Below are 24,224 nucleotides of genomic sequence, written 5' to 3'. Positions count from 1 at the left end.
GTACACATATAGTTCCTTTACTAATGGAGACTTAGTACTCTGCCTTCCTGTCTTAAAAAGCTTAAAAGGCTAGGGCTTGCAACTAGAAAAGATGCAAGTCCTCATGCCTCAAGTCTTACAAGAACATTTTACTAAATAAGCATTATTTTTTATGTGTGGGCAGACAGTTTATTTTCCAGATGAGATCTTGCTTTTTTCATTTCAAATTCCTGATAACAAGATCACATTAAAATTTAGGTTCATAGTAATCCTGGACCTCATCTTGTCTATCCTACTTCTCAAAACAGGGCTATATCAAAGATCAAGTTTCACAGGGCCATGTCCAGCTGAATTCTGAATGTCTCCAAAGATGGAGATTCCACAGTCTTTCTCAGAAACCTGTACCAGTGCTTTATTGCCCTCCTTTTGATGTTGTTGTGGTTTTTTTTTTAATTATTAGAAGCTGAAATTTTCCCTGCTGCAACTAATACCTATTGCATCTCATCGTTTTTTTTTCTGTACATCTCTGAGAAGACTCTGGCTCTATTTTCACTATAACCCCCATTAGACGGTTGAAGACTTAAGATACCCCCCCCCAACACTTCTTTTGTCCAACTGAACAGACCCAGATCCCTCAGCCTCTTCCTGCATCATGTGCTGTGGTTCCCTAGCCATCTTGGTGGCCCTCCATTGGACTTCCCCCAATTTGCCAATGTCTTTCTTGTACTGCAGGTTATTTAACTGGACCTGGTCCAGATGTGGACTCACATGTCATGAGTGGGGGGAAATAATCTCTTCCCACTGCCTGTTGGCTACACTTTTGCTAATGTAGCCCGGTATGCAGTTAGCCTTCATTGCCACAAGGGCACACTGGTGACTCATGTTCAAGTTGTCTGTCAGGACCCCAAAGTTTTTTTGTCTAAAGCTACCTTCCAGTCGGTTTTTCCCAGCCTTTATTGATGCATGGGGCTATTCTGTTTGAAGCACAACAAATTTGTCTTTGCTGATCTTCATGAAGGTCTTGTCAGTCCATTTCTTTGGCTTGTCAAGATCTCTCCAAATAGCAGCCATGCCCATTAGCATCCGTGAATGCGGTGCACTCTGTTCCATCAGTCCCTGTATCGACCAGTGAGGAATGCTGCTCATAACCAGCGACAAGCTAGACTTCCAACTTGATACTACTTGTTGGTGTTCCCTACTTCTAGAGTCAAAACCACTGCCTAGAAGAGGCAAACTGGAGGTCTTTTCCAATATGGTAGCTCCTGAACTGTCTTGATGCTTGGTGGCAAAACAGAATAGATCCAGGTGGCAAGAATAAGTGTTATCCTGAAGACTTGAATGTGGTATTCAGAATAAATGTATCAGGGCTCAACTCATTCAGTTTCTAAGTGAGCTACAAGGCATATTTTACTTTACTAACAGATGAACAAAGGCAGTCGGGTGTTGGGTTTGGATTTTAACTGGGTTATTTAAAAGTAATTATAATTAAAAAATTTTTATTTAAATAGTAATTTCCTTTCAAAAGAAACCTAAGCTTCAGTGATTAGAAAAAAGAATATTTGGGAATTCCTTGATTCTCAGATGCAGACTAATTTAAATTAAAAAAACAAATATTTATTTTTTAATTGAATCACACCTAATCTGATGAGATTAAGAAATCAAGATTATTCCTGTAATTAAAACAGCATATTTGATCTGGATGACTTCTATTTAAAAGTTCTTACAGAAAATGACACTAGAACTATTCTAATGCTAACTGCCCACATTTTGACTAGAAGTTTTATCCTGGAGATGAAAAATAATTCTTCATGAAATTTTTTCAAAATATAAATGTTCCCAATAAAAGTTCCTTTTTTTGACAGAGATGTTTATAGCAAGAACAAAAAGTAGTTGAAATTCTTAAGTACCTCTAATTATACAACTACTAAGTAATCATTAGACCAAATTTACAGCATGTAACATTTAGTTTGCTGACCTTAAAGTGGCATGCCATTGTTGAAAGAATGAAAAAAGCAATGGTGTTCCATATCGTACTAAAGATGCAGCACAAAGACAAATTCCAGTACTTCCTTGATACAGGCACTATCTTATATTAATAGCAATATTATTGCTATTAATGCAGCCTTTCATTACTATCTAAGACTATTATTTTTTTATCAATAAAATATATTTGTTAGCACATATGACAAGAACATATTTAGAGATATTATTGTGTCAGATCCTCATGATATTAACAGGCTTCAATAAAAATTGTGCTACTTCATCCCAAAGATTCTGGTCTTTCTGAAATGCATATTGGTATCAAGTTTTATTTGGAAAAACAAGAATTAGAAGTGATTGTAGTAATTAAGTCATTTAACCAGAAAATAAGTATACGGAAAACAAGTTTTTCTAGGCTGTATAACCCTGTGTTCTTCTAAGATTCCATATTTAACCTCAGCATTAAATGCAGGTATATGCAACATATTCAGTAACTGTATATACTTTTCTACATAGGCTTGTTTCTCTGCCAATGAACTTGTGAAGATATTTTTAAAAAATAGTTCTTCCTCCATTTCTAAGGACCACTTCAAGCAAATCAGTCCTGCAATCATTCAGCAACTATTAAGTTGTTCATGTCAGCTTCCTGACTCCAAGCAGACAAAGCTTCCACCAACAACTTTGGAAAGTGAGTTGTGTTGTTATCAGTAAAGTATTGTGAAAATTCAGATAAAGGTGTGTAGGAGCTTAACTTCTGGAGACATTTCGTTCATTAACAAACTTAAACCAAAACATGATGAGATTTATGCACCCTGTAATTTCATAGCAGACATGTCACATGATAGTACTATATTGAGAAGTGAGGAGATTCAATGGTCTCAAGTTTATATTAGACAGATTTCTGTTTTACTGTGTAAGGTTTTAAGCTTTATTTTCTTCCTGTCTTAGAGGACTGCTTGATGGAGGCAGCAGGTGAGCCATGACAGGCCCTTATCAGTGGGTTGCTGGGCAATAATGACCTATTTTGTTAAATTCCCACCAGGTTTATACTTTGCTTTTACATATAGCCTCAAGGTTATGTTAGCTGGCATTTGCAGCAGAGAAGCTTTGGGGATAGTACTGTGGCAAGAAAAACAACTAGAAAACCAGTCACATGGGCAGCAGGACTTGTGTGATAGAGCTGGAACAAGAACTAGCTAGAGTATAATCAGCTTGTTTCCAGTTGCAGTTGCCCTCACATGCCACTGCTTCCAGGGATTTCTGTCCCATCTGTTCTGCTGATTCAACCTCTCCTGTTATCAATCCCTAGCCCACCCTTTATATAAAAAATCTGAATCTGATCAGACCTAAGGGCTTCTTAATGTGTTTCCTGGTTTTGTTTTTACTTTAAACCAGTGATATCTGGGAAGTGGTTACAAGCCTAGGTACGCTGGTGTGTTACAGGGGTCACTAATTTCTGGTGGGAGATTTGGGAGCTGGGAATGAGCAAAAAGGAATGGGCATCTAACCATAATCACCTGCATTAGAGTAGCACTTATAGGCTACAGATCAATGACTTCAATACCTTTATCCTAATATCTACATGGCCAGATCCAGATCACTAAGTCTTTCAGGAGCTAGTAAGTTTCCCCATGTCCTGCTGGCCAACAATCTGTATGGAACAGAACTTTCAATCTCTAAATTCTATCTGTACTTCAAGCTACACAAGTTAAGCAGCTTGTGGGAATGAGCTGAGCTATCATTCCATAATGTACAGATTAATTGAACTATAAGTGTGAATTAAAATAACATGTTAGATAAGGGCATGGAAGGACACTCGTGGATATTCCAAGACTGGTTATAGGAGAAAAACATACAGAAGAACCATTATAGCTCCCCAGAAGGCAGCAATCCTTCTTTCTTATGTTATCTCTCTTCTTATTAGCTGCACACCTTGCAGTCGTTACTGCATTTATCTTTCTATGCCCATTTTTCAGATGAGGAATTGAGGGACAAATGAAGAAAGGAACTTACCCAGGTCATGTACAAGGTTCATGGCAAAGTCACAGTTGAGTGAATTTCTCCCAGGTCTAAGGCCATCAGCCCAATAAATGACATCTTAGTGAACTCATAAAGGCGAGAGATCTGTGTAGATGAGAAAAGCTGAACTATTCAAACGCAGAATGGAATTAATAAGAGCCCTTTCTGCAGCCCTTTTCCTGTGCTTTTTGGCAAAGGAAGGTTTCCATGACCGCAGAGACACTCTGCTGGCTTGAGACAGATAAAGGACTTCACGTTTGACCTATGCGTGACCTAGTGACCTGAGCATAGGCTCATGAGTTTTATTCTCAGTTCTATTTTACTGACAGGCTGTGCTGTTTTCGCTAAGTCACCAAGGCTTGTCCTTCCATAAACATCTACTATACCCTTGTATTTGGATGTGCAGTCTATGAAATTTACTGTCTGATTTTATGAGGTGCTGCACACGTGCAGTGCTATTAAAGTGTGAAACACTAAGTGACACTTTCGAATATTTTGGTATTAGTTCCTTTATGTCTGTTTCTCATCAGCCTTTTACCTGCATGATAAGACTTTCATACAGATTAATCGGATTCATGTTGTGCAAAAGGTTGGAAATGTGAGCAGCATGTAACTCTGAAGAATTGGACCAAAAAGTTTATGCTTAGAACCTAAATTAAATGCTTACTTTCACCAGAGGTTTTAGGCCTTGGTTTGTTTACTGAATATGATTTGGCTAATAATGTAGTGTTGACTGTAAAGATACACAGGTGTGGCATGTGAGGACATAGAATAACAAGCATAAATCTGTTAAGAGAGGGAACAAATGCAGGCTAGCATTCACTGTGCTGCTCAGAGTGTCTCTAATCTGCACAATCACAGTTTATTTAGTTCTTTAATGTCTGAAATTTGGAAGCATTAGACTGTATTACCTGCAAAGCCTGAAAAAAATTAATGGGTTTTAGGCTTCCAATTCTGTTATCTGTATCACACACGACAAGAAAAACCTACGTGGCCCAATGAATCACTTCTCTCTGTGCTTGTACACAGAGGTGGCAAAACATGGCCTCAAAACCAAATATAAATACAAAACAAATACTCAAATACAAATACTGAATGATTAAAGGTGCTCTTGTTTTGTTTTTCCCTACAGAATATGGTTACAGCACTGTTGCTGTTTTACTTATTACTATTGGATCTATGTTTGGTACAACCCTCATTTTATTTAACTCCTGTCAAGAAATCTATACACTCATTTTACAGCTGTTTGTCGGTTTGGCTGTTGGGACCCTTTCTGGAGACGCATTGCTACACCTTATTCCTCAGGTAGGTAATGCACACTTTTGTGTTTTTAAAGTGTTAACACACAAGCACGTGTGTGCACACACACGCACGGAGAAAAGTTTCATTTAAACCTGGTCAATGTTCATATGTTTAAACATAAAGCTTTCCATGAAATCTGTGAACCAACTACCCAGCATTCCGATTACGTCTTGCACTTTGTAGGTCAGAGAGAGATTCCAAGTAACAAGAAACAGAAATCAATGAATGGTGAATTAAGAGAAAATAATTCCTATTTGCACAAAAACATTTCAGAAAACTCACAAGTCCTGTGCAAGCCAGGTTTCTGATGCCGGGTTTCTGATTCTGTAACGCAGTTTAGGAGAAATTGTTCAAAGGTTGTATGAGGCATCCACAGTCCCTCCACACATTGTTCCAGAGACGTAGAGGCTGTCAGACTAATTAATCTTGCTGCCTAGAATGGTAATAAAATGGGTGCCATGATTTTTTCCTAAATTAATAAATAAATTTTAAGAACAGGATAGTGTGTCAAAAACCCCAAATTATTTACCACTGTGTATTCTTTTTTCTTTTTTTCTGACTGAGTCTCCTCTGATATGACACAACTGTTAGGAGTAGTCTTTAACTGGTCATTGAAAGAGAGCTTCACACCTTCACTTGAGATTCTGGTCAAAATATTGTTCCTACTCAGTACATCATCTCTGGAAGCAGAAGTGGGAATGTGGTTTAAGGAAGCCAATTCTCGGTGAATGACAGACAAAAGTGTTTCTTAAAGAAACACCTTTTGAGTGTGAAAGTATACTCCTTCACCAGTTTTAAGTGATGTATCCAGTAGCCTGTAAAGCGCCCACTTTCAGAGCAAAGGAGGGCTACCATGCTGCGCACTGGCAAAAAAATGGAAGCACACCCACCAGCAGAAAGCTTTATGGATTATTTTCAATATGAATTTTACATCTGAAGATGATGCAAGTAACTTTTTAGACTTTAAAGATCAATCTACTCCAAACAAAATTTATCAAATATATGTATATAAAGGGCAACTTCATAAAACTGCCTTCAAAAATAATGTTACTTTCACCATTGAGAGATGATGAAGACTAGCAGAGGCTAATAATTAATTTCATCCACCTAACGTTCAGGTGATTAGCTCAAAACACAATTTGAAAGAGATAGCAAAAGAAAATTTTGAAAATATATTGAATTAACATTTTATGGATTACTCTAGCAAAAATTAAAACATTGGTATTTTAAATTTTTTTACTTTATCTCTTTTTTTAGACTCTTGGTTTACATAAACATGATGCCCAAGAGGTAGAACATTTCTATGAGGGAAAAGAATATATTTGGAAACTTTTGGGAATAATTGGAGGAATTCATGGATTTTTTCTGATAGAAAAGTGTTTCTTTCTTTTGGTAACACCACGTGACCAGGTAAAGCTTTGTACAATTTATCCTTTAAAAAATCTCTTTTAATTTGGGATTTTACAATGCAAATAAAAGTCAAAATGATTGTAGAAAATAATTATCATTTGTATGAGTTAAATGGAGCATTAAGAATTGCTTTCCAAAGCACTTCTACCAGATTGATCTCCAATTGCTGTTTTGATTTGCACTGTGGATTTTGTATGCTTCATGAATGTGGTCCATAGAACTCAAGAAGGAAACAGTTAATTTAATGTGTTCTATAAGCATTCTTTCATGACCAGCACTGGAGCAGGTGAAGAATTTGTAAACATATGAAATAGCAATGACAGTTGCTTACTCTAGGCTCTGTTTGAAGAGGAGGAAGACATAGATGTAAGCACGACATACTTTCAGGAATGATATATTAAAATTTCCAAATTGTTTTTTGACCCCTATCCCAATAGATTTGAAAATCTAATATGTATGTTGTAGTCAGTAGAACCCAATCCTATATTAATAATGTCTCCTTGCTCACTGCCATGCTTATAGTAATTCTTTTCCTCTATTTCAGTGTGGCTGGTGCCTGAAAATATTATTATGCACAAGGATATAATGTAACACAAAGTGTAATGGCTCATTAGGTTTCTCAGCATGGGAGGCTATATTAATGTCACTTAAGAAGGCTAAGCCTTTGCTTGTTCTGTTTTACAGACTGTTTAAGGGCTGGCCTGATTTAGCAATGAGTCCCTGTTCCCACTATCTTTGAGTCAGCCATAAGAATATTATGTGAGGTTAATAGAATGAGACTATTTTGATGATGGTGATATTTTGTTTGTTTGGTAAAAAGTAGTCCTTTTTGATACTTATTTGGAGAGAGCTGAGAACTAGATGAATTCTCTAAGTTAATTATTATATCCATCACAGCTTCAAATTTTAATCTTCAGGTTTAAAATAAAATAAGTTTTATCAAACCATTATGCTTGTCACTGATTTATATGAATCACTTCTCCGGGTTTTTTTTAACTAAATAAGCTTTAGGAAATTTTGATGCCAACCAACAATCTTTTTCAGAACGTTTTGTTTTGGAAAAAAAAATTCTTATAAATGATAAACTTTAAAAAAAGGCTGAGAAAGACTGCACCTGTGTTCACTGGGTTTCACGACTAATTGCAAAGCTTCTTCATTCAGCAGGGCCTTTCTTTAGTTAATGGGCACTGGGGACATTCCCATGATCTTCCAGTGGAATCTGAATTAAATGAACACTCAGGCAGAGGCAAATCTACTTCAACCATACAGTTGGTAGGTTACCAATATGACATGCTTCCCTGATTTTATATAATTCTTTCTCTGTTCCTCAAAAAACTGAACCAAATTAATATACTAAATCAGTATTATTTTTCAGTCTTTATTGATTTGTCCTTGATTACTTTACATTATTATCAGGAATCTCTAGATTTCGAAGTTTATAATGAGCTTTTACAGAGATTTCAAACACAGATTTTTACAATAACTTTTCTTAAGTGTGTATCAGATTGACAGAACAATACACTTCCTGGACTACCTTTTTTTGATAAAATTCTTGAAGATTTTCTTCCTCCATTCTTTTTAAAAAAATTATCGTATGTAAGGGCAGACTCTCCCATGGGAAAACTTCAGGATTTTCTGCAGTGAGTTAAGTGCATAATTAGTGAACAGATGAAATCTTGGACTGTTCTTGGGCATTTTTCCACAGATTTGCAGAGTAACATGAACAAGCCGGCTAACTGGGAATGGTGCTTACCTATAAGGAGTTACATAATCTTCTAATTGGTCTGTGGAGAGTATCCAGATAGATATATCTCTGCAAACTAAATTGACTCATACCTTTTAACCTGTTCTCTTTTTCCAACAAATCCCTTCAGTTTATATGTACTGTCTAGATACATAGGTTCCTGGTTATTTAAATCAGAATCTCCAGAGATCTTCTGTAATATGAACTCCATTTTACTAAAGCAGTTGTGATGGGTAAGAGCCTCATGAGCCACTGCTAATCTCTCAAACACAGTTGGGAAACTCTCGACTGAATGCAGAGCAAACAGACGAGTGAAGAATGTTTACTAATTTGTAAGCCACGTCATAGCTTCCTGTTTATGATAATGAATGACCTTGTCATTCCTCTCAGCTGCAAGATCACCCTAAAGTTATGTATAGATCACATGAACTAGCCTGGCTTAGCTAGTTTGTACAAGAGCAGCCAATTTTTCAGAATCATGTGAGTAATAGTAAGACAAACAGTGGTTGACTAAGAAAAGCTTATAAATCCTTCAGGTCAGTGATTAGTCTTGCAGTTTTGACTCAGAGTTCAAAGAAGTGGCATGTGAATAAATATTATAAGAGAAGTGGAACAATTACTGGAATTCATATGACTGGCTGCAATCATGGGAATTAAAGACTTTTATTTTTCCTTTAAAATGTAGACTTTAAAACCCAAGTCCTTTCCCTTCCCTTCCCATACTTCTACAGCACATATCCCACATCACAACCAAGCTAACGTCAGCCAAGAAGCATATCCTGTTTTGCAGCCAGTACACATCTCGCGTATAGTTTTTGGAGTGGTGGCTGCTGTCCCTAACAAAGCACTCTTTTGTGTTGCTGTTGACTCTTCACTGGCTGGCCTAATAGCTTTAATATGGGTGGGGTTTTTTGTTTTGTTTTGTTTTGCTTTGTTTTTAAAAGGAAAAGCTAGTGATTATAAATTCAGGTTTTCCTAGTTTCAAGCAAACAAGTTTTTTGGCTTATCTCACCCTTGCACAAATTTGTAATAATTTCTCTAAGCCCCAGGGAGGTAGGGAGAGAGAGATTCTTCATGTTCTCCCTTCTCTCCCAACAGCTGAAGTTTCTGTTAATTAAACCTTAGGGCTGATGCATCAAACTAACTCTCTAGGATAAGGACAAAGATACTATCTCTTTCCTCACTTGAAATAAGGGTAAATTTCACTCATTGCAGTGGAGTGTGCTTATGTGCTGCTATGCCCAGCCAGTGATGCCTGATGCCAAGGCAAACACCTAACTAAAGGCTGAGGCAAGGCACTGGAGGCTGTACCACCCTGAAGGAAAAAAACCTGTATTTTGAGAGGGTGTGAAACCTACCTATGATCATCTTTTTTAGTCTTGTGTTTTCACAGAGTGACTGTGAAGAATGTGAACTCCAGAGAGACTCTGGTGTCTACCCATTTTTCCTTGGAAATCCTATAGACACCCTATCCAGGAGGAAACTACAATCATCTGTCATGACAAAATCAAAAGATACAATTTCAATTACAATGTCCTTTTTAGTTCTGCATTAGGCTCAGATTTTTGTGTATTCAAGTAGAAACATGATTTTCTTAGGTTCCAACAGTGCTTATGAATGTCTTTCTTCCTACCTGATTTAGACTGTAGCCTTTTCTGGGCAAGGGATATTTTTTTTTAATGTGTTTCTGCATTACCAATCACACTGCCAGTGCTTAATAAATGATTCTAATAATATCTATATAAATAACAGCAACTATCTTTAATGCAAAAACTTGAACTTATTGGATATTTTCCTGTATTTATAGCAGCAGCTGGAAGAGCCCCTTAACACTGATCCATTATCTTTGCTTTTAACTAGAGAAGCCCAGAAGATTCTGAGTCTGCTGAAGTTCCTCCAGAGAGTAAAGCGGTCAGCAAAAAAAGTTAGTATCAATAAAAAGACTACACAAGTAACAGGAAAAGCCTTCAGACCTAAGATGGAATTGAAAGTGTGAAGCTGGCATAGCTCTGCATTTGTTATGTGCTACATCACCACATCTGATGGTGCTTGGCTACATAATTTAATCTCTGCTTAAAGACCTTTTCAGCTGCCAACTCCATAATTATGAAGTTCATTAATCTTATACTATCTACGCTTTAGTGTTTGTTTACTCGCTGTTGCAAACCATTTTGAAAAGCCTTTGCTTAAAGGGAAATACTCAAAATTTAACACAAAACAGATTTTTATAATTGTAAACTTTGCTTGGGCTTTTATTTCTGAAGGTAGTGAAACAATTGTTTTGTTGGCTCACTATACTAACATAATTCTGCTTCCTTCTTCTCTTACACAGTAAAGCAATAGCCTCTTTAAACCAATAACAATTTATTACCTGTATGGAATTATGGGCTCACAATGGCTCTCAGTTTTAGGATAACCTGTTTCCTTCATACAGCTTCAAAGTAATTTGTATCTTCTCTGTTTCATTGCTGCTTAGTCCAAAAACCAAGAAAATAGAGCATAAATCAAACTCTGCCTTGGACTGTACTTGTGTGACCTTGGTAAATTCAGTAGAGTTGTAGTCATTCAGCTGAGGGAATGGCATTTTAATCAAAATCAGTTTATTTACTATAATCAACTCCCCTTTATTTTGTGATCTCAGATCTCAGGTTGTCAGTTTGATTTATTTAACAACGTCATTATCTTCTTCTAGGTTTTTAATAGTCTTCTTTGTTCATGTGGACTTCATTTCCATTTCTGAGACATTTGAAATCTGAATTTCCATTTCTTCAGTCTCACCTATCCAGCAGTACACAATCTAGCGACAGTTTCAGTGTGACTATCTGTTTCCTTTCTGTTCAGTCACCACTACCTGCTAAGCATAAACCAATTTCTAGTGTTCTTGATGTTATTTGTTCCAAATAACTAAATTTGGTGTATAAGTAAATTTGGGATAGCTTCTCAGTAATGCTTTTTGTTTGGTTCCATTTTTTCTCATGCTTCAGCTTTACCCCTATATTAGAAATAATAATTGAAACCATAGTAGGGAAGGGGGTTGTTTTATTTTAGGGTTTTTTTGAGGACACGCATTTTCAAAAGTTTGTGTTGTTAGAGTTCTTATGAAGAGCTAAATGCATAAACATACCTGGGTACCTTGATACTTTTAGGTCTTTTTTTCCCCAAATGGAATAGAATCTGTGGCTCTAAGGCAGAAGCCTGACGTCTCCAGAAATGCCAGACTTCACTGTAAACACATGTCAAGTAGGACTGTGAGAGGAGTCAGTCACCTTACGTAGCCAGTGAGTAACTCAGAAAGCAAGAAGCTGCTGGAAGAAAAAGATGTCTTACTGGCCCTCTTTCATTTATCCACGCTTGTCCTACCAGTATCTGAAAAGATCGGAGAGTAGCATTTTATATTTGGTATGCTCAGAGAGACTTTACATTAACTAGTAATATTTTTGCTGTATGAGTAATGAAAACATTGGAGAAAAGATCTAACTATGGATAAATGTTTGCTTTGAACTCTTACTCAAAGCTTAAAAAACAATCTGCAGTGGGAGTACTGCACCCATTAGCTTTATGAAAGTTATGGAATAGATGATTTCTGATACCCTATTTAAGCAGAGAAAATTATCAAAAATAAATGTAAGATTGTTAAAGAAGAAGAGGCTTTGTAGAAATAGGGTAATAAGTTAATAGATACTGTTACAGCAATATAGCGCTGTGAGATAATTGCTAGTAACAAAGTTGCTTTCAAATAGGCTGAAAGTAAGATAAACATTCAGATTTGTTTATATATGCATCTTCTTAACTTTCAGTCAAGTAAGTTTACAAAGCTCATGTTTGCAATTGCTTCATAATAACCTGATCCCTATGTTATATTATAGACAACATGCTGGAGTGAGTTCCAGTAACCAAGGTACAGCTTCTTCAACAATCAGACACTTGAATAAAACAGACTAATAATATCTCAGGGCAGGACATGATTTTGCCCCTGTCAGTGCTTATTACAAATCACAGACTTAATGCAATGCAGCAATCTATTATTTCTATGTAATTCATGGTCTGCACTATTGATTATAAACTGCCCATAGTGTTTAGAAAGAACTGTGCAAACTGGGGACATCCACATCTGGCTCTGTAAGCTGGCAGGAAAATCTAACAAGCCTGCCAATTTTTCTGAACCCGCAGAGCTCCCAGGCAACTAGGGAGGATTTTCTGAATACAGTTGTTAGGCTTTTATGTGCTGTGTGTTTTTTTTCAATAATAGTCTGAAGACTTCAGTTCTAGCCAGTTTCTGTACAAAAAGCATCTCCCCCATCACTATAAAATGGTCACCTCTGGAAAAATTACTGAAGTTGAACCTTGTAATAACTATATTCAGACAGTTATGTGCAGCTCCACATTAGCTCCTTAGACTGTCAAAATACTTCTGTGTGGAGCCAACAAAAGTCAGGAAAGCACATGACGTTTAGGGCCCATAACATGACCTGCTTCTTCAGGCATAAAAGCAATGCTTTACAGTGTGTTCTATCCATACTGTGTAGAGGCAAGCTGGATGAGTTTCCTGAGAGGCACTAGAAGGCCCTGCCTGTAAGATTGTGGATAAAATGAGAGGATCAAAGTACAGGATAGGGGAGCCAATTCTATGTTGCTAAGCCTAGACATTAAGCCTATGTATGGAGCCTCATTGGTACTTGAAGAGATAAAATCCCTCCCCCTGAATCCATTCAGCATGCTACATGGCTGTCGGGGTTACAGGCTGGATAGAGAGATCGTCCCTAATTCCCTAGCTTGATTTCAGTACTTTTATCACTAGTAGCACCTTTCCTCTCATCTCACATGACTGATCATGACCATCCAATGTGCTGTTCCACACTAACGCAAGGTCACAGAACAATATGGGAAAGAAAAACAGCCATCTGCATCCATGACTGATGCTGCAGACCAGAGTACTATGAGCATACCGCCATTAATTGATTGGACCAAAAGTTGGAAATGAGCATGCTGTAATGCTCTACCAATAGTGATACTCTGAGGCTTGTTGCCTTTCATCTCTACCTCACTATGATACAATCTCATAAAAAACAGACCCTGAAAATATTACTTAGTATTAACACACTTTACAGTATTAAAATGATCAGCTGCATGAGACTAAATATTCATTTTCATTATAGCTGTGCAATTCTGTGAGTGGTGGTGGGAAAACTCCCACCTTTTAAGAAGAAAAAAAAAACAACACAAAAACCCCCAAACAAACAAAAAAACCCAACCAAATAAAAAACCACAAAAAACCAAAACCTCAAACATCTAGAATGCAAGAAATCTTGTGTGAATTTGATCAACTAAGGAAAGATTAATGGAAATCTCCAGGACTTATCATGAGACTGCAGTCAAACCGAGCTCTAAGTTTTTGTCTAAGAGTTGACCCCGTAAAAATAAAGAAGGTCATTCCTGGTATTTGCAGCTCTGAATTATTCTACAACCTACTTTTTCATTTCAAGTATATTGAAAGACATATAATAACAAGTGCAAAGCAGATAAACACTCTTGTCCTCTGATTATTTTGAGTGTTCATAATGTGGTATGGGACAAAACCCAAACAATCTGTAACATAGCAAAAATTACAATATCTGTTTGTGTTAAAACTGCTGGGGTTTTTGTTGTTTGTTTGCTTTTTCCTAGGTAAGAAAATTAGCTTGTTAGCAATAATGGTTCTGGTGGGTGATAGTCTTCACAATTTTGCTGATGGCTTGGTAATAGGAGCAGCATTCTCATCCTCAACAGAAACAGGTGTGACAACGACTATTGCTATTTTATGCCATGAAATTCCTCATGAAATGGGTAAGAAATATATATGTGTATTTTCCTGATTGGCTTTGTAGTTCCATGTTTCCCAAAGAATTCTTTCTTGTATGACATTAGTGGAAATTCTTCTTGATTATAGCACCATGAACTATAATATTAATGTGTGAGATAGATATATAAAGAAGCTGTTTTCTTCTCTTTCCCCTTCACAAAAAGGAGGGGAGGCTTCTGCCCTCATTATTGGATGCCATCCCATCTCATCTTCTCCAAATGTAAATGCCATCAGGTCAAGAGTCACCCACTATTCTCATGTGTACAGACACAAAAAATAGTAAGCTGTGAGCAAGAGCCATGTGTTCGTAACGGGCACGCATGACACAACAGGCTATCCAAGAGCTTTAATATGCAGCAGAGCCTTTTAACAATGTGTTCCTCATGCTACCCTCATTCCTGCTGCTAAACAAGAGTAACAAGATAATAAGAGAAGATATATGACCCATTTTACTAGCAGACAGGACAGGAAGATAGTTCTATTGAACATTACCCTCAGTTATCTCCTTGTGGTAAATCTTTTAGTATGATGGACACTGTTCCTGACATTGTGTTGATGAACATACATAAGCTGGGAAGTTTGAGATGAGAACTGCAGATTCTCATTTCTATTCTTAAATCACTGAAGATTTCATGTGCTGTCTATGTAGAAAGCTTCCCCAAACAAAAAGGTGAGATGAGGAATTGCTGTAAAACTCTTGTTTGCGTAGCAAAGAAATTACCACAATACTGAACAGTTAATTCCAAAGACAGACCTTCCTAATACTGGGGCAGTAGCACCCCAGTGTCAAAGTGGCATTTCTACACTCACAGAAAATAATTTTTTAAAACTCCTGCTGTGCACCTGTTATGAAATAGCTTAATTTAGAAGAAAAATATGTGATGGGATTCTGATGTACGATTTACCAAAAATAATTAGGTCTGAAATCAGTGGAATTAAAGTCAAACTGGAATCAGACTGGCATAGGTTTTTCTGACTTGCAGCACCTGTAAAACACTCAAAGACCATGATGCAAATCCACTCACATGATTTGAACTGGCAAGTTCCCAGTCGAGAAAGATTTAGAAACTCTGGGAAAGCATGTGGCTTCACTTTTGCGTGTGCCCAAGTTGGAAATGTCACAGAACATTGAGAACTAACAGAAAGCCACTCCTGTATACTGTAGGCTAACTTTAGGAACAGCTAAACAAATATCAGTCAATATGGGTTTTTCGGTTTGGTTTTTTCACACAGGATGAGTTTTTAATTAATTCTACAGAAATCTAAGGGCAGTCCTCCATCATTCCCTATCTTTGTGCAAACTTAATTATTTTCCTTCATGTTTTATTACCAAGAGTCTTACAAACACTTTTATCAGCTGAATAATAAATTTTCTGTCTTTTTCTCTATGCAGGAGATTTTGCTGTGCTACTAAGTACAGGGCTCCCCACGAAGATTGCAATTTTGATGAATTTTATAAGTGCGCTAACAGCATTCTTAGGACTTTATATTGGCCTTTCTGTATCAACTGACCCATGCATTCAAAACTGGATTTTTACTGTTACAGCTGGAATGTTCTTGTATTTATCTTTAGCAGAAATGGTGAGAACTTCAGTCTGTTGTTATATTTTCTTTTTGACATAACCACATCACAGATGAGTGTCAGGCAAATGCAGGTGGATGAACTTGGAGGGAAAAAGAGTTCATAGGCTTCTTGGGAAGAGCATGTTGTCTGCCCTGTGTGTCTACAGTGCTTAGAACAATAGCCTGGTTTTGTTTCGTGCCACTACCATGCTACGTATAATTAGTAATAAAAAGGTGAAATAAAGGCCATTAAAAGGGTAATAGATGAGAAAGGCATAAAGGACTTTTAAAGGGGGAATGGTAAACAATATCTTTTTTAGGCCTCATAGAATTTCTTAGTACAACATTAAGAAATATTGGAACCTGCAGGGTTTTTTGAAATCTTGAAGAAGTTGGCTACATTTTTTTCTTTTTACAGCTCCTTTTCTTAATATATTTTTCATCCATTGTTTCAATATTAATTTGCTGTTTCTGAACTAAATTGCAAGTTGCTTATCCTGTGCTCTTCCTGGACAGCCTTTCTATCCCAGAGAGGTTTGAATGAGCTCCTAAGCAATTAAAAACCCATCAGATTGCCTCAACTTTTTCATATTTCCCCAACATTTTTCATATGCCCTGTTCAATAGCAATGATCTGACTATAGGAGAAAAAAAATGTGAAGATATACAGTAGGAGGAAGGTCTAAGGACTGTGGAAGAATGCGGTGGAATCATAACTCATGCAAATGCCTAAGGCCACATCATTTATTGAAGAGATGCCAACTGTTAATTTGTAACAATGCAGAACTTAACTACCTCGCCAGCCTTGTCACATGGCTCTTTAACCAACGTGTTAATGTGAAGCTGCTTGCAAGCTTCTGAACACAGACAGAATATTTTGAATGATTACATGAAGAGCGGGGAACAAAGAGGTCTGTCTCTTCATAAATTATTACTGTGTTTTTCCCAAGCTTGGCTTTCTCTCTGTGGTGTTCACTACTACCCCCCACCTCATGCCTGAGATCACACTTACCAGGTTTAAGCATAATAGTTTAAAACTGATGTGCTATACCAGTGTTATAATCTATTTTAAAATCTATTTGTAATATAGACCTTAGACCTTGGGTGTATTTTTGCTTCTGTAACAAAAAAGTGAACATAATGTGCTCCTAAGAGCTTATGAGGGAACTGCCTAAGGATTGTGGATGTGTCAAGAGTCCTGACTGAGGTGGTAAATAACAGAAAAGATCATTGTGTAGCAAGGTGAATCTTGTTCTGACACAGAAATTTGGAAGTGAGGCTGCCTACCTACTCAACAGGCATGGTTTCGCTAATGCAGCTAAGAATGATCTAGGCATATTTTTCCTTCAGTGCAGGATCAGCATCCTTCAGGGATCTACAAGCTCCTAGAACAACACCATGGTTATTCCCTCAAAGTAATGAGCCAGCTGTAAATCCCAAGGGATGACAAAGTTCCAGGCAGAGACAAGGACATGATTTCCCTTGTTCTCAGCTTGTCACCATAATCTTGTTCTTGATGTGAAGAGGAGAAAAAAGGGAGAGAGAGGGGAGGATCTTATTTCTTTTACCTCCCTTTTATTGAAAAGATTCAAATTAACCTTTCTCTGCATTTTGTCAAAAGAACTGGCATTGGATTGCTCACCTATGTTTGTCAGAAGTGCAAGTGTTGAATATCACAGGGATTATTTTATTTTAAAAAATATTCCTGTAGCACTGCAGGAATCTATAGATCTGAAAAGTTTTGGATGTTTGTATAGTACTTCTCAAAAGAAAATCAGCCATGCTTTCTGTAGTTTTCAACTTTCTGCACAGAAACAACTTCTGTTCTCTGCTGCATTCTCATCGACAAACAGAAATCATCAGTGTTGCTGCCAATGGTGTACAAAGCTTAACTATAATTTTCAGTATTTTTTAATGGGCTTTCACATATTCATGTGCTTGTCAGAGCAGCAGTTCAATAAGAGAGCAGCAGTTAAATAAAGCTGAACAGCCTCACTGGTTTCTGCACTGAAGGACATTGAGGGGTATGAGGTGGAGGTTCATTGACAGGACAGCACTGTGAGATTGCTGCCACAGTCAAGGTTGCACAGAGCTAATTCTGTTGTTAATTAAAGGTTTTTCATTTCTACAAATGGCATTCTAGCTCCATTAACAAGCAGGCTAGACTAATCATTTTAGAAATCTAAGGAAAAGGACAAAAGATAAAATTATTTATACCCTTCATCATTTTTCACCAAGGAATTCTGCAGAAGTTTAACATACCTTTAATCTGAATTGAAACTGGAGACACCAATATATGGAAGGGAACAGACCAATTCACTCCTAGTGAATCATTTCTTTGACAAAACATGTCCCCTTTTCCTCTTGGGAAACAAACTTGAAAATCCTGTATCAGCCTCTTAACTGATTATCTATGAAGTAATCATTATGGATAAATATTTATGAAATTACATGCATTGTATTAAACCCCAAGGTCTGGGACGTCATTTCTCAGTGATTGTACAGATCATATTTGTTTATATGGTTCCTGACCAGAAAGAATTACTGTCTAATTTGAAAGAAGCAAGAAAGACAGTAAGGATGTCAAGAAATAGGAGCTAGCGAACCACTCCCTGAGGCAACTAGTTGACATTTCCTCTGATTAACCTTAAAAATCTTTCAGATTTTGGAAATACAGGAGTGTTTTTAAAGTGACTTATTGGGCTGTTGCAGTGCACCAGTCATGTCATATTTGCCCCAGCTTCGTAGAACTCTTGTTTAGCCAGCACATGGTTGAGAGCCCCTCATGCCTTCTTTCAGCATGCTGCTTCCTAGTATTTTACATCTTTTGTGTGCTCATGATGAAAACATGAGCTGGAGTGGGAACAGAGCTGTCCCTTGATTAACAGTAACTCCTTCGCCTCCAAGAGACTTGACGCTTTAGTCAGTGTGATGGCATCCAACATCTTGGATGTGGTGCTATCTTCCCTTGATTTGTGAAGTGTTTTGCATCTGCCAGTTGAATAGGCCTATGCTTCCCAAACAACAAGGATTTCCTTGCTGCACCACACATACTTGTGTATAGGCGAGTTCAGAGAGAGTTGGGGAACCATAACAGATACTGTGTCAGCAATCAGCTTTTGTTTTCAAAGAGATAAGCAGGGATGTCACACTAGGTAAGACTATAGGTAAGGCCTGTGAGCTTGATCACATGCACATAGGCTAGGTGGAGGGAGGAGAGATCTGCATTGGACATAGGAAGGATACTACCTGCTGAAAATTCCTTCTTAAAACTTTCTTAGGAACCGACTGTGCATGTGTGCAACTTGTAAATTGGCACTGACAGCAATAGGAGAAAATACCAGCTTTTGCAGTGGGAAGAGAAAAAGTTTCTTATTTAGAGTACTTGTTCACTCGTGCACTGGGGAAGAGGACAAAATAGACTGATTATAAGGATGAATTAGAAAGACCAAAGGTTTAGACTGGAACCCTGGATTCAGGCCTAGGCCTTAATTAACAGTTTTTACTTATATACAGAACAAAACCCACAATGCTCAGAATACTTACAAGCTGTCAGTTCAGATTTTTATTTACATCAGAACTTTGAGGTGTTTACATTGGCTTTAGACTAAATGTTTCTGATGATCCTTAAATACAAATTAAATATAACCACATGAGTTTCTAAGGTGCAAATTTGTACCATAATTTAAACCACTGCCTAGCTGTTATGAAGAGCCAGGACCTTAGGGTTTGCCTGTTATTCTTATGCAAAACTTTAAAGTGGAGGCATATTTTTCACCATAGTTTTCTTTTGGGCCCATGCCAGCTTCCAGAGAAAGAAGAGTGCAGGAGAAGCAGACCCAGAGACCCCCCCCTCTGACAGAGGGAAGGACAAGCAGAGCAAATAGATGTAAACATACCCTCTTAGCCTCCTTGATCAGCACCACTCCACTGTCTCCCAGTGGCTGATGCTGTTACAGCTCCTGTGAGGAGGCTCTAAAGAGCAGAGGAAATAAGTAGCTTCATTCAAGCACAGGCTGTGAGTGGAGCAGGAGGGCAACGTGATGGGAGAGTGCCAGGACCACTCGCTCTTGTTTTGAGATTCACAACAAATAGACAAAACCCACAACCAAAACCAAAGGTCAGTACCAGGTCATTGCTCTATATTTATTTCCAAAGTTGATGCCAAAGTATCAGCAGTCATTAGTGTCTCCCCTGGAGTCTATAACACATAAAGCATAAATACTAAGAGAGTCTGAGCCTAAGGCATCATTTCCACAGGTTCTGTTAAAAGACACATGTTTTGTTTAAAACTTTGATAAAAGAGACCATGTAGGAAGGTCAGCATACGTAGCTTTTAAAATTATTATAAACAGTTGCTCTGTTCCTTTACTTGATTTAAAACTTGCAGAAAAAATATTAAATGTAACTTTTTAAGCATATTTGAAAGGTCCTGTTTTCTACTTGTATGTTTACTAAAGCCCAAGTAAATAGGAGTGTTGCCAGTTATTTCAGTAAGAGCAGGATTGACCCTATATATAGTACTGAAACAAAAAAAAATCAAACTAGTTTATTCCCACACAAGGGAATCACTAATTTTACTGAATAAGCACTTCCTTACAGACAGCTGTATGAAATTACTAAAAACTATTGAGAAGTTAACAGATTTTGGAATCTCATTTATAATTTTTGTTGGTGCTAGTAAGAGAACCATTTTGGGCAGAATTTGATTAATTTAAATATTTCGCTGTCAAGATCAGCATTGTTGCAATGTACAGAACATTCTACAGATTAATAGCTATATTCAGAAACCCAGCATTTTACAAGTTTTTTTAATGAAGTTTGCCTTCTTTTCCCATAAGACTTCTTTTCCCAGAGATGAATATATCTGGCTCTCATTCTGGTGTCTCATTCTTTTTTTAGCTTCCTGAAATGACTCATATTCAGACACGGCGACCCTGGTCGATGTTTCTCCTACAGAACCTTGGATTACTATTAGGCTGGCTTTGTCTCTTACTTTTGGCAATATATGAACAGAAAATTAAAATATAAGTTTTCAGCTGGAAATCTTGAAGTACCACTTATGACAGTGGATAGCATTATTCATTATTTTGTCATGTCTGCTATAGTGATATACAAATTAAGTTGCTGGTATTTTTATATCTGAGCAGTAGATAATTATTTCACTTTAATAACTTATTGTTCAGATTTTGTAATTTTTTTTTTGTAAACATGAATGTTTAGAATTATGTTTTATTTGTTGCTGAGTTTACCAGATCCCATGCTCAAACTCACATGAGCTTTTGATTAGCTTTTATTGAGACTGTTCTAGTTGAATGCTCTAAGTGATCTCTGCCAGTCTGGTTGAAGAAAAGAATAAAACACTTTTATATGCCATAATTAAAGTGGACTAACCATAGTTGAATAATTTGAAGGAGAAAAGTTTGTTACCTCTTAGTACATAGAATAGATGTATTTCTATAAAACTAGAAAGCATAGCAAAACTAAATTGTTAAATGGCATACAGTGATCTCATTATAATATCTGCATTATCTACTTTGTCAACATAAAGATCCTCAGTGGTCGTATCTTACTGGTCCACTGTGGCAGGTAAAAAATGACAAGTGTAAATGTTGAAGTTTATTATCTAGAGATCTGAGAATGTACATTTCTGACTGTAATATAGTTTCTCATACATGTGATGGAATCTGTGACAGTCAAGCATTGGACTATAGTAACTGTCAGAGTAACTGCCGTCTGCATTATCCCACCTCTGATGGTCACCCATAGCAAATGCTTATGAATGATTATACAAAATGTGTTTAAATTATTTTTTCCCTGATAACCCTTCCAGGCTCCTCAAGTCAAGGGGTTCCTTGAGCCAGATGTTGCTTCTGAACTGTCACGTTTAATAAACACCGACAGTGCCTTCCAGTCAGCAATTAGCTTATTCATACAAATGTGATGTGCATTACGGAAAGAGCTTTTTCAGATGTCTAAAGTGCATGTAGTTGTGCTCTCTTAGGGCCTCACTGCAACTCCTTCTGTCTTGAGTGATTTTTGTGTAATTAGTCCTTGATTTCAATGGAATTCTGCAGAAGTTAAAGATGACTCATTTAATTTAGTATTGCAGAATCAAGCCTGAAACAAATATACAAATTCTGCCCTGAATCCGAGGTGCTGAGCATCTTCCAAGATGTACTGAGCAGCATGCAACTGTGTGATTTCTGCTACTTACACTCTATCAATTTTTGGCATAAGACTCCCCCTTACCTAATTTATTTTTTTGTATGAGAATGGAGATGCATTCTTTCTCCCTCCTCCGATGAAGTGTGGAAACAGAGAGCAAGATACAGAACAAACATATATTCTTTATGCAGCAAGTGGATATTTTCCTTGTCTTAACGCAGGCTTAAAATATGGCTACATTACGACATGATATGACTGTCTCACAATGTGTCCTGTGGTTATTTGACAGCTACTAGTGAAGGTACAATTATTCTCATATTACAGAGGGGAAGAGTCTGCTCTCCTAGAGCACTGTCAGTTCTCAAAGGCTTCATGGGCACCATACTACCTTATCATCAACACTTAAAGTGAAAATAATTCCGAATTTCATTGTTTGTAATAGACCAAATTCATGAGCTTGTGGACCTTTAGTTATCCAGAGACTACCCCTGGGGAAAACAATTGAAGATCATTTTAAAAGTAGATATGCGCTCATTTTCAGCACCTGTTAGTTAGGAATATCTGTAGCAAATACCCCAATGCACACCTAAATGTACATCTAGGCATTTAGATACTTCAAAAACCTTGTCCCAAACAGTTTATCCAAAGTCACAAAGGAAGCCTCTTTCTGACTAGGGAAATGAACTGAGTAGTTTTAAGTAAGTCCTTAAGTCAAATCCTAGCTTGTTTTATTTAGGTGTGCAAATATTCTGACTGCTTTTTCTGTTGATTTAACTTTGAAAGATGAGCTGAGAAACCATAACTGATGCTCCTCTTTTTCAAAGTTCACATTTTTCAGGAGTTTGTGCTTGCTTTTAGTAAGGTAAGTTTTTTTTAAAAAATGGTTTCCCAGTATTTCATCTGTTTGTATTGTCACTGACTCACTCCATGACCTTCAGCTGTGACAGTCAATTCAAGCAATAGCAGGACACCACTGGGTGTAAGCAAAATCTATTCTTGTATCAGATGGTGCAAATTAATATTGGAAACATTTGTTGTTTCAAAGAGCAGAGCTACCATAGTTTGAATGTTCATGTACGCATAACGTTTACTGCTACAGAAAACAAGATTACCAATATATTCGGGTTTTGGCAATGTTATTGTATTCTGAAATATTGTTCTACTGTTTATTAATGTGTCTGAAATTGGACAAGTAATTTCTGGCACTGTGTACTTCAGTGCCGCATATGAGTATAAGTTCACATCCTGACATGATCTGTGAACATATTGCATCTGCATCTGTTCAGAAAATGCCATCTTTTGGCTATATATATTTGTCAAGTTTCTTGATCACATTTAACAGCCAAGTATATTCATATTTCTTCCACCACAGGCACGGATATGTTGATCAGAATTCCAGATAGTCCTTATTTCTGCCACAGAGCTCGGACACTTCTGTGGTATTTGTCAGCGAGTGAGCAGTTCAGTCACCATGTTGCCCTGGCATCAAATCTGAACACCTGAAGTCTCATTAGCGTATGGAAGATTGAATTTCTATGGCACCTGTGAGAGAACTTATCTCCCTACTTAAAGTTGGTGCCTCTGATGTAATTCTCTTGACATTAGTATCTTTGAGAAGATACTGAAGGTGCAGTATTACTACACGTAAAACAAGACTAGACTGTATATTAGAAATGATGCTCCCTGGAACTCTTCCTGTAGGTCGCTGAATTAGAAACCTAGATCACTTTAAACCCAAAGAGATCCACCTGCAGGATTCATCTGTTTTGTCAATGTTCTCTGAAAAGCCCAAGAAAAAGGATAGAAGAACATGATTTTGCATCTTTACAAAAGAGAAGGTGGTGCACAAGTATTCTTGTGATGCATTCTATTTTGTTTGTTTTAAATTCTGTAGAGTTTATTCATACAGATTTCAAACAGGGCTCTATTTAAAGCCAGGTATTTCTTTCTGTTTCTCCAAACCTAACAGACAGAGAGCATAATATGCCAATGTTTTCACTGAGTCAAATCCCGAGTAAGGACTGCAGAACTTCATCACTTGCAGCCTTTAAATCATGACTGGGTATCTCTCTAAGAGGTATGCAATTACTCAAACAGATGTTATGTGCTTGATGGAGAGATTACTTGGAGAGGTTTTTCAGCCTGTCAGGCAGTTCTGACTAGATAATCATAATGTTCTTTTGAAACTCTAAAATATATGAATCTATAGATACAGGAATTT

The 24,224-nt window shown here is 37.2% G+C and overlaps 1 protein-coding gene across 1 annotated transcript in view; it reads left to right on the top strand.

The window, feature by feature from the left end:
• The window catches only part of SLC39A12 (solute carrier family 39 member 12), a 37,139-nt gene extending 13,151 nt beyond the window's left edge, over positions 1–23,988 (top strand). Inside the window, exons 5-12 of the mRNA XM_075082690.1 lie at positions 2,476–2,647; positions 5,111–5,283; positions 6,538–6,690; positions 7,852–7,962; positions 10,295–10,358; positions 14,099–14,257; positions 15,667–15,854; positions 20,738–23,988. Coding sequence (XP_074938791.1) covers positions 2,476–2,647; positions 5,111–5,283; positions 6,538–6,690; positions 7,852–7,962; positions 10,295–10,358; positions 14,099–14,257; positions 15,667–15,854; positions 20,738–20,866 — 1,149 coding nt within the window. The 3' untranslated portion in view covers positions 20,867–23,988. The remainder of the gene's footprint in view (positions 1–2,475; positions 2,648–5,110; positions 5,284–6,537; positions 6,691–7,851; positions 7,963–10,294; positions 10,359–14,098; positions 14,258–15,666; positions 15,855–20,737) is intronic.
• Positions 23,989–24,224: the final 236 nt, after the last annotated feature.

The sequence above is a fragment of the Phalacrocorax aristotelis genome, chromosome 2 (genome assembly GCF_949628215.1).
Source record: "Phalacrocorax aristotelis chromosome 2, bGulAri2.1, whole genome shotgun sequence".
Taxonomy (NCBI): domain Eukaryota; kingdom Metazoa; phylum Chordata; class Aves; order Suliformes; family Phalacrocoracidae; genus Phalacrocorax; species Phalacrocorax aristotelis.
This window is presented reverse-complemented; position numbering and strand designations above follow the sequence as displayed.